This window comes from Primulina eburnea, chromosome 13 (genome assembly GCF_022965805.1).
Source record: "Primulina eburnea isolate SZY01 chromosome 13, ASM2296580v1, whole genome shotgun sequence".
In the NCBI taxonomy this organism is placed as follows: domain Eukaryota; kingdom Viridiplantae; phylum Streptophyta; class Magnoliopsida; order Lamiales; family Gesneriaceae; genus Primulina; species Primulina eburnea.
In genome coordinates this window covers 32274981-32288169 of record NC_133113.1, presented here as the reverse complement: position 1 = coordinate 32288169, position 13189 = coordinate 32274981, and the positions used below count along the sequence as shown (strand labels likewise).

Sequence of the window (13189 nt, the reverse complement as noted above, 5' to 3'; positions counted from 1 at the left end):
TAGAACAAATACACCATTAGACACGTAAGATTGTTTTGTGTTAGCATCCCTAACAGTGTCATGTCAAAGCTGCGATAGGAAGAACCAAGGTGGCATGGACAAGAACAGTTATATTCTCAAAAGAATCTTAAACATATTTCAAGTGATGGTTTATTGATTAATCCACAAGTAACAAAGATTAATTAATGTTTGATAAAGAAATGACACAGGAGCACGTTGAATATGAACAAATTTCTACCAACATGGTGAAATACGTGGTGAGTGTGATACTATCCTAGATCATGCATTAGTCTTCAACTTTTGTTGGGTCTTTGGCTTGACAAAGAAAGCTGAAAGCACGCTCTTGCTACGACCAGGTGGACGTGGGCGTACATTCTCCCTCGGAATGTCGAAGGATCTAAACTGAGATAAAGGTTTGGAACCCTCCAAAGACTCCTGCAAAAGAAATTTCTTCCGTTGGTTTCTCCGTTTATGACAAAATCAGCAAAAAGCTAAACAACAACACCGAAGTCCATGATTTACCATTATTCAAATGAACTGACAGAAGAAAGAAAACAAGAATGACTTCTATAGAGATCTGACATTACCTGCCGTGTAACCCCTAGTGTTTGCATAGCCACAGTTGAAACTGACATGGATTTCATCCCAGTTTTCTCATCCGTAACTACTTGATAAAGAACAAGTTTCACAAAATAAGTACTGAAAGATTGAAGTCTCTCATCTTTCAGTCAGATTCAAAGTAAAACTGAAAATATGTTTTAACAATACCTGACAAGTTGAATGCACTAGATGTTTTTCCACTCATTTTTGAGTCCTCGGTGCTGCAAGGGCAGGAAAATATTACACATCCTTCATGCTTGATCAAACTTCATAAAAAACAGGAGAATTTTCATTTAGTCAAAACCATGACAAGAAACTTCAAGGACTAACCTCATAATACCACGTGGAAAACCTTTCAAGGTTGATTTGGTTTCTGATGCTAAATGCCAAGAGAGAGAAGTCGCAGCAGAAGCACCTAAATCAACAGGCAATTTGAAGACATAACATTGTTTTACAAGCTGATATAATCAAGATTAGTAAAAACACTTTTGAAATCAACCACCTGAAGGATAAAGGCGACCTCTTGCTTGCATAGGTTGCCTAGGATCTGTCTGTATCTGTGGGCTGAAATGCACCTTCTTGCTGACAGAGTCTAGATTAGCATCCACAAAAAGAGAATTTGATGAGAGATTCTTGAATCTTATGCAAAGCAAGCAGTATCCAAAGCAACCATTCATCTTACTTGGTAAAATGTAATGTTTGTGATGCCTTGGAATGATAGCTAATAACTGCTGCTGCCTAAGACCTTCTTTATCCGTGTACATTTGGCATGTTAGAAGTTGCTTAAAAAGAATAACATATTTCAGCATCGATCATCTTTTAGTAAAATCTTCACTGACATGATAGAAAAACGCTACCTGATTTAGGCATGCAACTTTCAGATCCATCGACGAGATCTCCAATGTCTGTTGCTCCAAAACATCACTTAACTTGTATAGCAACAGTACCAAGGTGGTCAATAGCATTGACAAGAGCTCTTACAGCATAGTCCTTCAAATTATCCAGCACCCTAACAAACGGCAAGAGAATACAGAGGTAAATTCATGTGGCAAAGTAACATTATTCCTATTTCCGAACAAAAGAGGAAGACATAAAGACTAATATTGTGGTCCTAAAAAGTTCTCAAACACGATCATCCAATGAAATAGGTAATCTCTCACTAAATATCATAAGAGCACGCCATTTCTCCATTCTCCACCCTCAATAAAGAGGGTAGATAAAACACAGAAGGACATCAAACAAAGTTGGGAAAAAATCACATAAGATGATTCTGCTGAAGTCTTACATTTGCTTCTGCTCACTGTGGAGATACGACTTCTCGCAATACTCTGCTGCAGAATGCAGTTGAGGCCGAAGGTTCTTGAGTTCCTTCAAAGACATGATATTATGAAAAACAATGAATAACCCTTTTCCAAAGTTTTGAAAATTGTGAGGGAATAGAAACCATGCATGAGCATAAAAAACACAGACCGCGATATCATAAAGAAGCACAAATGTTATCACCGAAATTGAACAAAATCGTCATCTGAATCGACTAACGCGATACAGAATACTGCACACTTCCAGATTACGTAAGTCCGAATTTCCCATCGCAGTTAGCAGACATGCAATTACAAAAATAATAATCAATAATCTATACCGGGACCAAAAAAATTGAACAGAGTCAAACTCAATCAAAGGAAATTTACATATCTCAACGCCAAATCCAATCACAGAACTATTACTCAAATTTACTTTCCTTCTGTCCACTTAGAAGCGAAAAAGACAAAATAAAGTCAAACTAAACTCAAGCACAAAGCGAACCCAGATCCGCTCCAATATTCCCAGTAAAAATGATAAGAACAATAATAATGCAAGAGATTTACCTGTAATGCCGACACAAAACTCTTGCTTCTCTCCATCGACAGCTCGTCAAACGTCTTCGTCTGATTCTCCATCTCCATAAAACTAAAAAAAAACACTCACAATTCCAGAAACCTCGTCCAAAACCCAGCTACCAAAGCCAGACAGCTATCATTACACAGATTACTTCATCAGCCAGAAAAGAACTCATACAAAAACACATTTATTTGGCAATAATGTGCGAATGAAACTGAAAGAAAGAGCATAGATTTGGAATTAAGCAAGGTATTAAAACGTGTGTGGGTCAGGTAAAGTGTGTGTCGCAGAAGCAACCCCGGGAAGTGCGTTGTAGTTGGAGTAAGTCTCATGTGAGACCATCTCACGGATATTAATCTGTGAGAGGGGTCCATCCTATCCATGTATACAATAAAAAGTAATACTCTTAGCATAAAAAATTATACTTTTTCATGGATGATCCAAATAAAAGATCCGTCTAGATCGTCTCACGTAAATTTTTGTCTTGTAGTTGTGAGTTGGATTGGAAAGATGGGCTAACGGAAGAAAGCGACGTCGTTCCCATTGACTTCTCTACTCTATCATACCATTCACTAAATTTCAGGTTTATTTATGTATCACCAAGATTTTTCCATATGGTTTCTACGAGGATGTAAACTAAGTAATTTGTTCGTGAGTTATTTCTAACTAGATTCGGTAAAAAAAACGTTCGAGATAGTTCGTTAAACTGATCGAGCTAAGCTCAAGCTTGATTTTGAGTTTGATAATTTTATTGAACCGAGTTTGAGTTTAAGGACATTCGAATCGTAATCTCGCGAGCCTATTCGCGAGATCGAATTCGACTAGTTGTTGGACTTGAGTGTACCATAATAACCGGCATTGTCCTCAATGAAATTTGAGTATAAGAGAAGCGATTGAAACACTATAAAATGATATATCACCCTCTTAATTCTTATATCTTAGTTGACATTTTGATGAGAATGCTTGGCTAGCTCAAAACTAGCTGGAAAATAATGATGTTTAACGAGCTCGAAAATGAGACGCTTAACAAGCTGAGCTCGATCCAGACTCGATAAACTAGTTATTAATAGTCGAGCTACAGCTATTCGCGAGTTTAATATTTTTAAATTATTAAAATAGAATTTACAAATGTTACAAAAATTGATTATAGCTTTTTTCTTAACAAAATTTTGCAAATTTGTAAAAGAAGTCGTTGTCAATAATTTTTGAAGTGTTTATAAACACCGCATATATCGTTGTTTTATATAAATGATAATAACATGGCTGAAAAAAATAAGATGAAGATGACTATTAAATAATGATGTTTGGACAATTAACATAAGATAGAGCGGTCAAACTCAATTCATTTCGAGAGTAAAATTATATGATATTTTTAAAAATACATTTTAAATCTCCAAATTTTTATATAATTTGAGAAATTTAATATTGTATTTTTCAACTATGTATTAAATTAGTTTAGACAATTTACAACATTTTAAATTAAACTTTTGTAGGTTTTTGATAGATTTTGCTGAATATTACTCTTTCTAAGACTTTATGTATATGTACACAATTGTACTGTAGCCATTGCCAAACCTACAAACTGTGGATAGGATACACTTATTTAGTAAGAAGAAACCGCTGACTTCTCTATTTTAGAAATTTTCAAGTCTTATGATAATTTTTTCTTTAAAGAGAAATTACTTATTTCAATCGCTCAGCATTAATTTACGTAATTAAAAAATTGTTCTCATTTTCATTTTTAAAAAAAATCTGGACCAATCATGTTGTCGAGTTAGAAATTAAATGTCATTAATTTATCTCTTGAAAGTTCAAGATACACATATATGTGCTTTTGTGTATGCCTATGTTGGCGATGAACCAAAAATTTGTAAAAAAATAAAAAAAAAATGATATTCATCAAAACTCGTAAGGCGACGAGTAATGCATAAGCTATTTATAAAAAAATTAAAATAAAGTTAAATATTCTGGTTTTATCATGTAATTATGCACGTACTTGTGTGTGTATAATGTTTTCGAGACACGATATATATCCATAGGTTTGGGAAGGAGCAGTACTATTGGGGAAAATGACGTAAACTGAAGCATTTAAAGGTCTAAAATCATTTAAGGGATATTATTTAGAAATAAGAGTTGAAAATGAATGCATCGGACTTTATGTCGATATGTTTATATAAAAAAAAGAAGCCATATATTTATAATGAATTTTTTTTAAAAAAAAATGGGGCAAATGAAGTCTATAAATACCGAACACATTTGCTTCTTCCATTCATCAGCAATGGCTACCTTCAAAGAACTCAAGTTATGGGTTCTAACATCGCTCTTCATCGCATTAGCTAGTGCAAATATAAATGGTGTTAGTGCAAACAATATAATCATTCCTAAACCTTGCATACCATTGCCTTTTTTGGGTATATTCTGCTCACCTCCGCCACCCCCACCTCCTCGTCGTTCCCCTCCACCGCCGCCACCATCACCCCCACCTCCCCCATCCCCACCACCTCCACCTCCGTCGCCGCCACCACCTTCTCCTCCGCCACCATCACCCCCACCTTCCCCATCCCCACCACCTCCACCACCTTCGCCGCCACCACCTTCCCCTCCGCCACCATCACCCCCACCTCCCCCATCCCCACCACTTCCACCTCCGCCGCCGCCACCACCACCACCTCCGCCATCACCCCCACCACCGCCTCGTTTTTGCATAGTGTACCCTCCACATTTACCTCCTCCAAAATTTCCTTTACCAATATTTTGCCCATCACCACCTCCACCTCCACGCCCACGTCGTTAGCCCTCTAAAAGATCATCCTCTACACTTCATGTTAGGTAGATAACTATAAGCAATAAGACTTCCCATGGCTTGGATTATCCAAAGAAATCGGCTAAATAAATTTGGAAAAGTTATTCAAGAAAATCTTGAAGATGTTCTATATTTCACAAGTAGTGATTTACGTATTTCAAATTACGTACTTTATGTTTTATATCTGCACTTGTATGAGTTACCCAAAAAAAAAACATTTAATAAAGCCAAGATCGATTTCATGGAACCAATTAATTATTAGAGCTCATTTTGCACATGCTAAATTTATTGTTTTCTATTTATATTTTTATCTTATGATGTTGCATGCATGCAATGGACGGGGAATGTTAGCTACATTATATTATGGGGAGAATCTCACTTCCCATCAAACCTTCGAGAATGCATATGAATCAAGAAACTACAGATCACATAAACGCTATTGAAACAAGCCCAAAAAAGCCGCGGTTTTGTCATCCTTGAAATATTTAATCGCGAGAAAGAACTCGGAAACAGCTTGTCAAGGTTTTCCGTGTGTGTATATATATATATTCCACTTATTTAGCCCATCTTTCGCCTCTCTAGGAATCACACGGAGGAAAATAAATGGGATGGTTTACGAGCATGTTTTGAATTTTCCTAAAAATTATGTATAAAATTTTACTATTTTTTGTTCAATTCTTTCTTCCACATTTTGACTCGCCTCCAACAAGAAGTAATGTGTTTGTGCAGTTCTCAGTCATTGTTAACAACAATAAAAACCCCGAAAGAAAGATAATGAATATAGGTTGTATGCACAGTTAATATATATTCACTTCTTCTTTTTTACTTGCTAAATGCAACACTCATTTCTTTAAGAAAACCTTCGTAAAAATTTGATTATAAGTTTACAAATATTTACTTATTCATTGAGTCAAATAAAGAGAACCTACATCGAAAATGGATTAACATATATATACTTACGTTTGAATTTACATCGCATCGGGTGTTTCTATAAACCAATTTATTCTTTTATAAATTGCTAGCTAGGAACGTGTTGGTACTTGATATTATTGGTGTTTAAGAGAAGTGAAGTGAAAATTTGGATCTTATATAAGCTAAATAAGTCAAATTTTATGGATTTTCTTCTTGTATCTGTCCCATATCAAATCACAATATAAGTGGATTATATACTTGTTATATACATATATACAATTTTTATGTATACAATTCTACTATACAATTCTATCATAACCATTGCCGAACATACAAACTATGAATATCCTTATAAATTGGTAAAAAAAATAGTTGAATATATCTATTTAAAAATTTTCAAATCTGATGGTAATTTTTGCAAATTTTTTTTTAAAAAAGAAATTGGCAAAATTTTGTCATTTTCATTTTTTATTAAAATTTTTGAAAACTTTTAATCCATGCCTGAGACAGACAGCGCACGGACAAAGATTTTTTTTAAAAAATAATGGCAGCCCCGAAAAAAAATTTAGATGCCCCGCCCTTATATGTACATACATTGTATTATCATATCATATTATAATTATTATATATACTATTGTATCATATATTATTTATATGCATGTTCATATATATATATATATATATTATGATTTATGTAATCCTAGAGGAGCAAAAATAATTTTTTGCTCCACGCTTATTTCAAGGTCGGGGCAGCTATTTTTTTTTAATAAAAATATTAGCCCTGCCGTTAGCACGGGCGGGACATTTCAAGTTTTGAATTATTTTTCCCTGTCCATGCAAGAAGCGAGGCAATGGGGAATAAATATTTTTTTAGTTTACAATTATTTTTTCACGTTAATTTGATAAATCACCAAAAGGCACCGTGGATTGATAAATGTTTCGGAAAAAAAGTAATATTATGATAAAAACACAGTAGATTGATAAATGTTTTTTTTTAAAAAAGAAATTGATTAAAAAACCGGAAAACTAGTTTTAATATAAAATTATATAATTTATATCATGAAAAATATAATTTATAATGGAATAAGAAAGTCAGATATCTAAATTTGGAATACTATTTGCTAGCTAGGTGTTTGTACGTGTAACAAAGGTTACCTACTATATATATATATATTCTTGAAATTAAAGGTTTACATTAATGATATATTCATTAACATTCTTTTTTCTCACAAATTAAGAGCGACGTGAAGTGAAGCACATAATTCTTTCACCTTAATAACGAGTTATTTATTATACATATTGAGATTCAAGAATCATGCCTAGCTAGCTAATTTACGCTTATCTTGAATGCTACTTGAATTATTTTCTTCTTTGAGTGGAAACACATGAAAGACAATATTAAGCTGTTCAAAAATTTGGTAGAATTAGAAAGAAAATAAGTTAATCAATTAATCAAAGTACCTCAAGAATTAATACTTTATATTACAAACATGAATATTGCGCCATATCTCATATAGACATACACACAATGTTTTCGAGACATACGCACTACTCGAAGGAGCATTAATATTAATAACGGCAAAAAAGACTGAAAATTTTAAAACTAGAAATGCATATTTTCTATGGAGAAAAATGGCAATTTTTTTGCTGAAATTTATTTCGAAAAGTATATGTGACAGGGAAAAACTATTCCCATTAATTTATAATCTTTACTTCTTTTGGACAATTAACATGATATAGAGCGGTCAAACTCAATTCATTTCCAAAGCAAAATTATATGAGATTTTTTTAAAAAAACTACATTTTAAATCTCCAAATTTTTATATAAGTTGTATATAATTTGAGAAGTTTAATATTTTATTTTTCAACTATGTATTAAATTAGTTTAGACAGTTCAAAACCTTTTAAATTAAACTTTTGTATGTTTCTGAGAGATTTTGCTAAATATTACTCTTTCTAAGACTTTATGTACATGTAGACAATTGTACTGTAGCCATTGCCAAACCTACAAACTATGGATAGGATAACCTTAATTAGTAAGAGAGAAACCGCTGACTATCTCTATTTTAGAAATTTTCAAGTCTCATAAAGAGACTATAATTATGAAATATAATTAATTTATGCCACCATACAAAATATTATCTAAACACCATTATAAAAGCGACCCTTGTTTTTTTAATCGCCGTGCATAAAACGTAAACACAAGAGTATTTTATGTATTTAAACACATGAAAGACAACATAAAATTCTAATGTTTGTTCTTAAAATTGGTGGAATTAGAAACAAATAAGTTAATTAATTAAAGTAGCTGATTTGATACTTGATATTACAAATTAATATGAATTTATGTATAGTCATGTATACAGACACAGGTACATACACGTACTTGTGTGTGTATAATGTTTTTGAGACAGGATATCGATAGGTTTGGGAAGGAGCAGTACGTAGTACTATTGGGAAAAATGATGTAAAACGAAGCATTTAAAGGTCTAAAATCATTTAAGGGATATTATTTAGAAAGAAGAGTTGAAAATGAAAGCATCGGACTTTATGTCGATATGTTTATAGAAAAAAATATATATATTAATAATGAATTTTTTTTTTAAAAAAAAAGGGGCAAATGAAGTCTATAAATATCGAACACATTTGTCTCTTCCATTCATCAGCAATGGCTACCTTCACAGAACTCAAGTTATGGGTTCTAACATTGCTCTTCACCGCATTAGCTAGTGCAAATATAAATGGTGTTAGTGCAAACAATATAATCATTCCTAAACCTTGCATACCATTGCCTTTTTTGGGCATATTCTGCTCACCTCCGCCACCACCGCCACCATCACCCCCACCACCGTCGCCTCCTCCACCATCACCCCCACCTCCCCCATCCCCACCACCTCCACCACCGTCGCCGCCGCCACCTTCCCCGCCCCCGCCATCACCCCCACCACCGTCGCCTCCTCCACCATCACCCCCACCTCCCCCATCTCCACCACCTCCACCTCCGTCACCGCCACCACCTTCCCCGCCGCCGCCATCACCCCCACCTCCCCCATCCCCACCACCTCCACCTTCACCACCCCCACCACCCCGTTTTTGCATAGTGTACCCTCCACATTTACCTCCTCCAAAATTTCCTTTACCAATATTTTGCCCATCACCACCTCCACCTCCACGTCGTTAGTCCTCTGTGATCATCCTCTACCCTTCATATTATGTAGAAAACTATAAGCAATAAGACTTCCCACGGCTTGGATTATCCAAAGAAATCGGCTAAATAAATTTGGACAAGTTATTCAAGAAAATCTTGAAGATGCTTTATATTTCACAAGTAGTGATTTACGTATTTCAAATTACGTACTTTATGTTTTATATCTGCACTTGTATGAGTTACCCAAAAAAAAAAACATTTAATAAAGCCAAGATCGATTTCATGGGAACCGATTAATTATTAGAGCTCATTTTGCACATGCTAAATTTATTGTTTTCTATTTATATTTTTATCCTATGATGTTGCATGCATGCAATGGACGTGGAATGTTAGTTACACTCTATTATGGGTAGAATCTCACTTCCCATCAAACCTTCGGGAATGCGTATGAATCAAGAAACTATATATCACATAATTGAAACAAGCCAAAAAAGACCGCGGTTTTGTCATCTTTGAAATATTTAATCGCGGGAAAGAACTCGGAAAAAGCCTGTCAAGGTTTTCCGTGTGTGTGTGTGTTCGAATTCTTAATTAACCCATCTTTCGCCTCTCTAGGAAACTAAATGGGATGGTTTATCAGCGTATTTTGAATTTTCCTAAAAATTATATATATATTTTTTCTATTTTTTGTTCAAGTTTTTCTTCCACATTTTGACTCTTCTCTAACAAGAAATAATGTGTTTGTGCAGTTCTCAATAATTGTTAACAACAATAAAACCCCGAAAGAAAGTGTGTGTGTGTGTCTATATATATATATATATATATATATATATATATATATATATATATATATATATATATATATATATATATATATTCACTTATTCATTTTTACTTGCTAAATCCAACACTTGTTTCTCTAAGAAAACCTTCATAAAAATTTGATTATAAATTTACAAATATTTACTCATTCATTGAGTCAAATAGAGAATACCTACATCGAAAATTGATGAATACTTACGTTTGAATGTACATCGCATCGGGTGCTTCTATAGACCAATTTCATCTTTTTATAAATTGCTAGCTAGGAAAGTACTGGCACTTGATATTATTGGTGTCTAAGAGAAATGAAGTGAAAATTTGGATTTTCTATACGCGAAATAAATCAAATCTTATCGATTTTTTTAATTGTATTTGTACCATATCAAATCACAATATTAGTGGATTAAATACTTGTTATATACATATATACAATTTGGATATATTGCTTACGTCTGTTTCATCTCTGATGTGACACTCATCTACAATACGTGATGACAAATATAAAAAATGTATAACAACTACTTGGATGTCACGTGTGAGCACAGATGTTGGCACGGTTAGTAGACAAACTATCAAAATTATACATACATATATATACATACATATATATATATATATTATACATATATATATTTATTTATTATTAATCAGGTACATAATCTCTGAAAATAGAAATAATGGATCATGTCGTTAAGTAAATATTAGTTTAACTAATTCTAGTAAACTACTTTTAGAGCATTCTTAATGAAACCTTGATAGGTTTCTGAATTCAAATAGATTTAGCTAAATATTACTTTTTCCAATTGTACTGTAGCCATTACCAAACCTACGCGTCCAAATCTGATAATGAAATTTCCTTTTTAAAAAAGTTACTTATTTCAATTATGCAGCTTAATATAGGCAATAAAAAATTGTTTCCAATTTCATTTTTCAAAAATAAAAATATTAGGACCAATTGATATGTAGTTAGAATGTCATAAGTTTCTCTCTTAGAATTTTCAAGATACAAACATACTTTATGTACTTTTGTGTGTGCCTTATCTTGGCGATGGACCAAAAATGGGTAAAAAGAAGAAAAATATCAAAACTCAAGGTTCAATTTTATAGGACTGATCTATGAAAAATATTTTTTTATGTTAAAATTATTAATTTTCATTATAAATATGGATCAGATCAACTCATCTCAAAATGTATTTTGTATTTTTCTAACTAGTCATTACATTATATAGAAAATTAAGTGAGTAAAGTGTAATTTAGAAAAACCCATCGGGAGGGTCTACTAGGCCATGGCAAGGCCCTTTTTTTTACTTGGATAACTTAAACTCCCCGAGCTAGAGCAACTGATCAACATGAAATCTTAGTTGTAACATGCTTATCAACAAATAATTATTCCCCTTCTATCTTTTAATTTATAGAAGGATGATATTCAACACGCACAACAACAATAAATGGCTATTGTGACACTTTTAATTAAATGTTGTTACAAATACTTAATAATGACACTTGTAAAAAATTAATAATGTGTAAAATAAAAAAAACATATTAGATTAGTTATCATGACATTTTTAATTGATGTCATCTTTTATATGGAGGGAAACAATAAATTTTCCCACATCGTAAAAAATCGTTAAAAACTAAAAAATTTCACTATAAATAAGTGTGAGAATATTTGGGTTAGATAAATATTGGAAGAGAGAAAATAATTGTCTCCCTCCATATAAAAAATGACATCAATTAAAAATGTCAGGATAACTAATCTAATATGTTTTTTTATTCTCACATTTATTTTATCTAATTTCCCTCCTCCTATATTTATCCAACCCAAATATTCTCACATTTGTTATTGTCACTGTAAATAACATACACGACACTTTTAGTTGTCATTATAAATGATTTTAACTGACATATAAATTTGTCATTATTACTATAATAACAAGGCATCTATAAATGTATTTAAATATGAGTTTTCCTGACATTTAAAATTGTCATTATATGAATTATTAGTAACACATATGAAGTTGTCATCAACATCTTATAATGACATTAAAAAATGTCATTAAGTTTGAGACGACATTGGAATAGATGACATTTGTTGGAGGTGTCATTAAAACTTAAATGCCACTAAATATTGAATATGATGACATTTATGAATGTCACCATAAGCATTTTTTCTTGTAGTGACGAATGTGCTATAAAAACTCCGATCCAAATACCGTAAAAATTATAGGTGTCGACGCTTGATCCAGTTCTCGAGTGTGGATTCGAGCATGAAACAGAAACAAATATCAGCAAAAATCACTAGTTCAGATGAAATGACAACTCAATAGTTGGATGTTGGTCGAAAACCAAGTGGGGGACCTGTTTTTTGTTTCAGTTTGCTTTCTTTTCTTTTGTCTCTTGAAACCTTTGTGGATTTCACAAACAGCTAGGGAACCCTGTCTCCTCTTTTGTTCTTTTTCCATTTAGAAGTATTTGGTAATTTGTTACTGAAAATTTAATGTGAAAAGAACAAGACCTTGCTTACTCTTACATTTGTGTGATGAATCTAAATTCAAATCAATGACCACTAGCAATATAAGTGGATGCAAATGCATTGAATTTCCATATATATATATATATATATATATATATATATATATATATATATATATATATATATATTTGAAAATCCCAAAATAACGTATACATAAAAATTCATTTGAGACGGTTTATTGATGAATTTTGTGATCGAGACATATATTCTATTTGATCAATCATGAAAAAATATTATTTTTTTATGTTGAAAATATTATTTTTTATTATAAACATAGACAAGTGTCTCAAAATTTAAGATATATAAAACCGTCTCATAAGAAATATAATTATTAACATATTAACTAGGCTAAATATTGGGAGCATGCATGTAAATGGCAACTTCTCCTACATTAAATGTTCGAGGCGTGGAAGGTCACTATCAGCAAGATGGCCCCTTACGCAAATCTTTCATCTAAATAAATATACTGGAATTAATACACTGTTTTAATGAT

The 13189-nt window shown here is 32.5% G+C and overlaps 1 protein-coding gene and 1 long non-coding RNA gene across 2 annotated transcripts; both read right to left on the bottom strand.

The window, feature by feature from the left end:
* Positions 1–99: 99 nt before the first annotated feature.
* On the bottom strand, positions 100–2791 carry LOC140810659 (protein ABIL1-like). The gene is given in 10 exon segments (XM_073168525.1): positions 100–435; positions 588–664; positions 769–821; positions 931–1015; positions 1103–1192; positions 1283–1382; positions 1458–1535; positions 1537–1609; positions 1886–1968; positions 2466–2791. Coding segments are annotated over 10 exon segments (873 nt in total). The 5' UTR covers positions 2544–2791; the 3' UTR covers positions 100–279.
* A 2112-nt stretch (positions 2792–4903) lies between these two features.
* On the bottom strand, positions 4904–9573 carry LOC140810855 (uncharacterized). The gene is made up of 3 exons (XR_012113330.1): positions 9355–9573; positions 9022–9048; positions 4904–4934 (listed from the first exon to the last, which is right to left on the bottom strand). It is a non-coding gene; the product is annotated as an uncharacterized lncRNA (long non-coding RNA).
* Positions 9574–13189: the final 3616 nt, after the last annotated feature.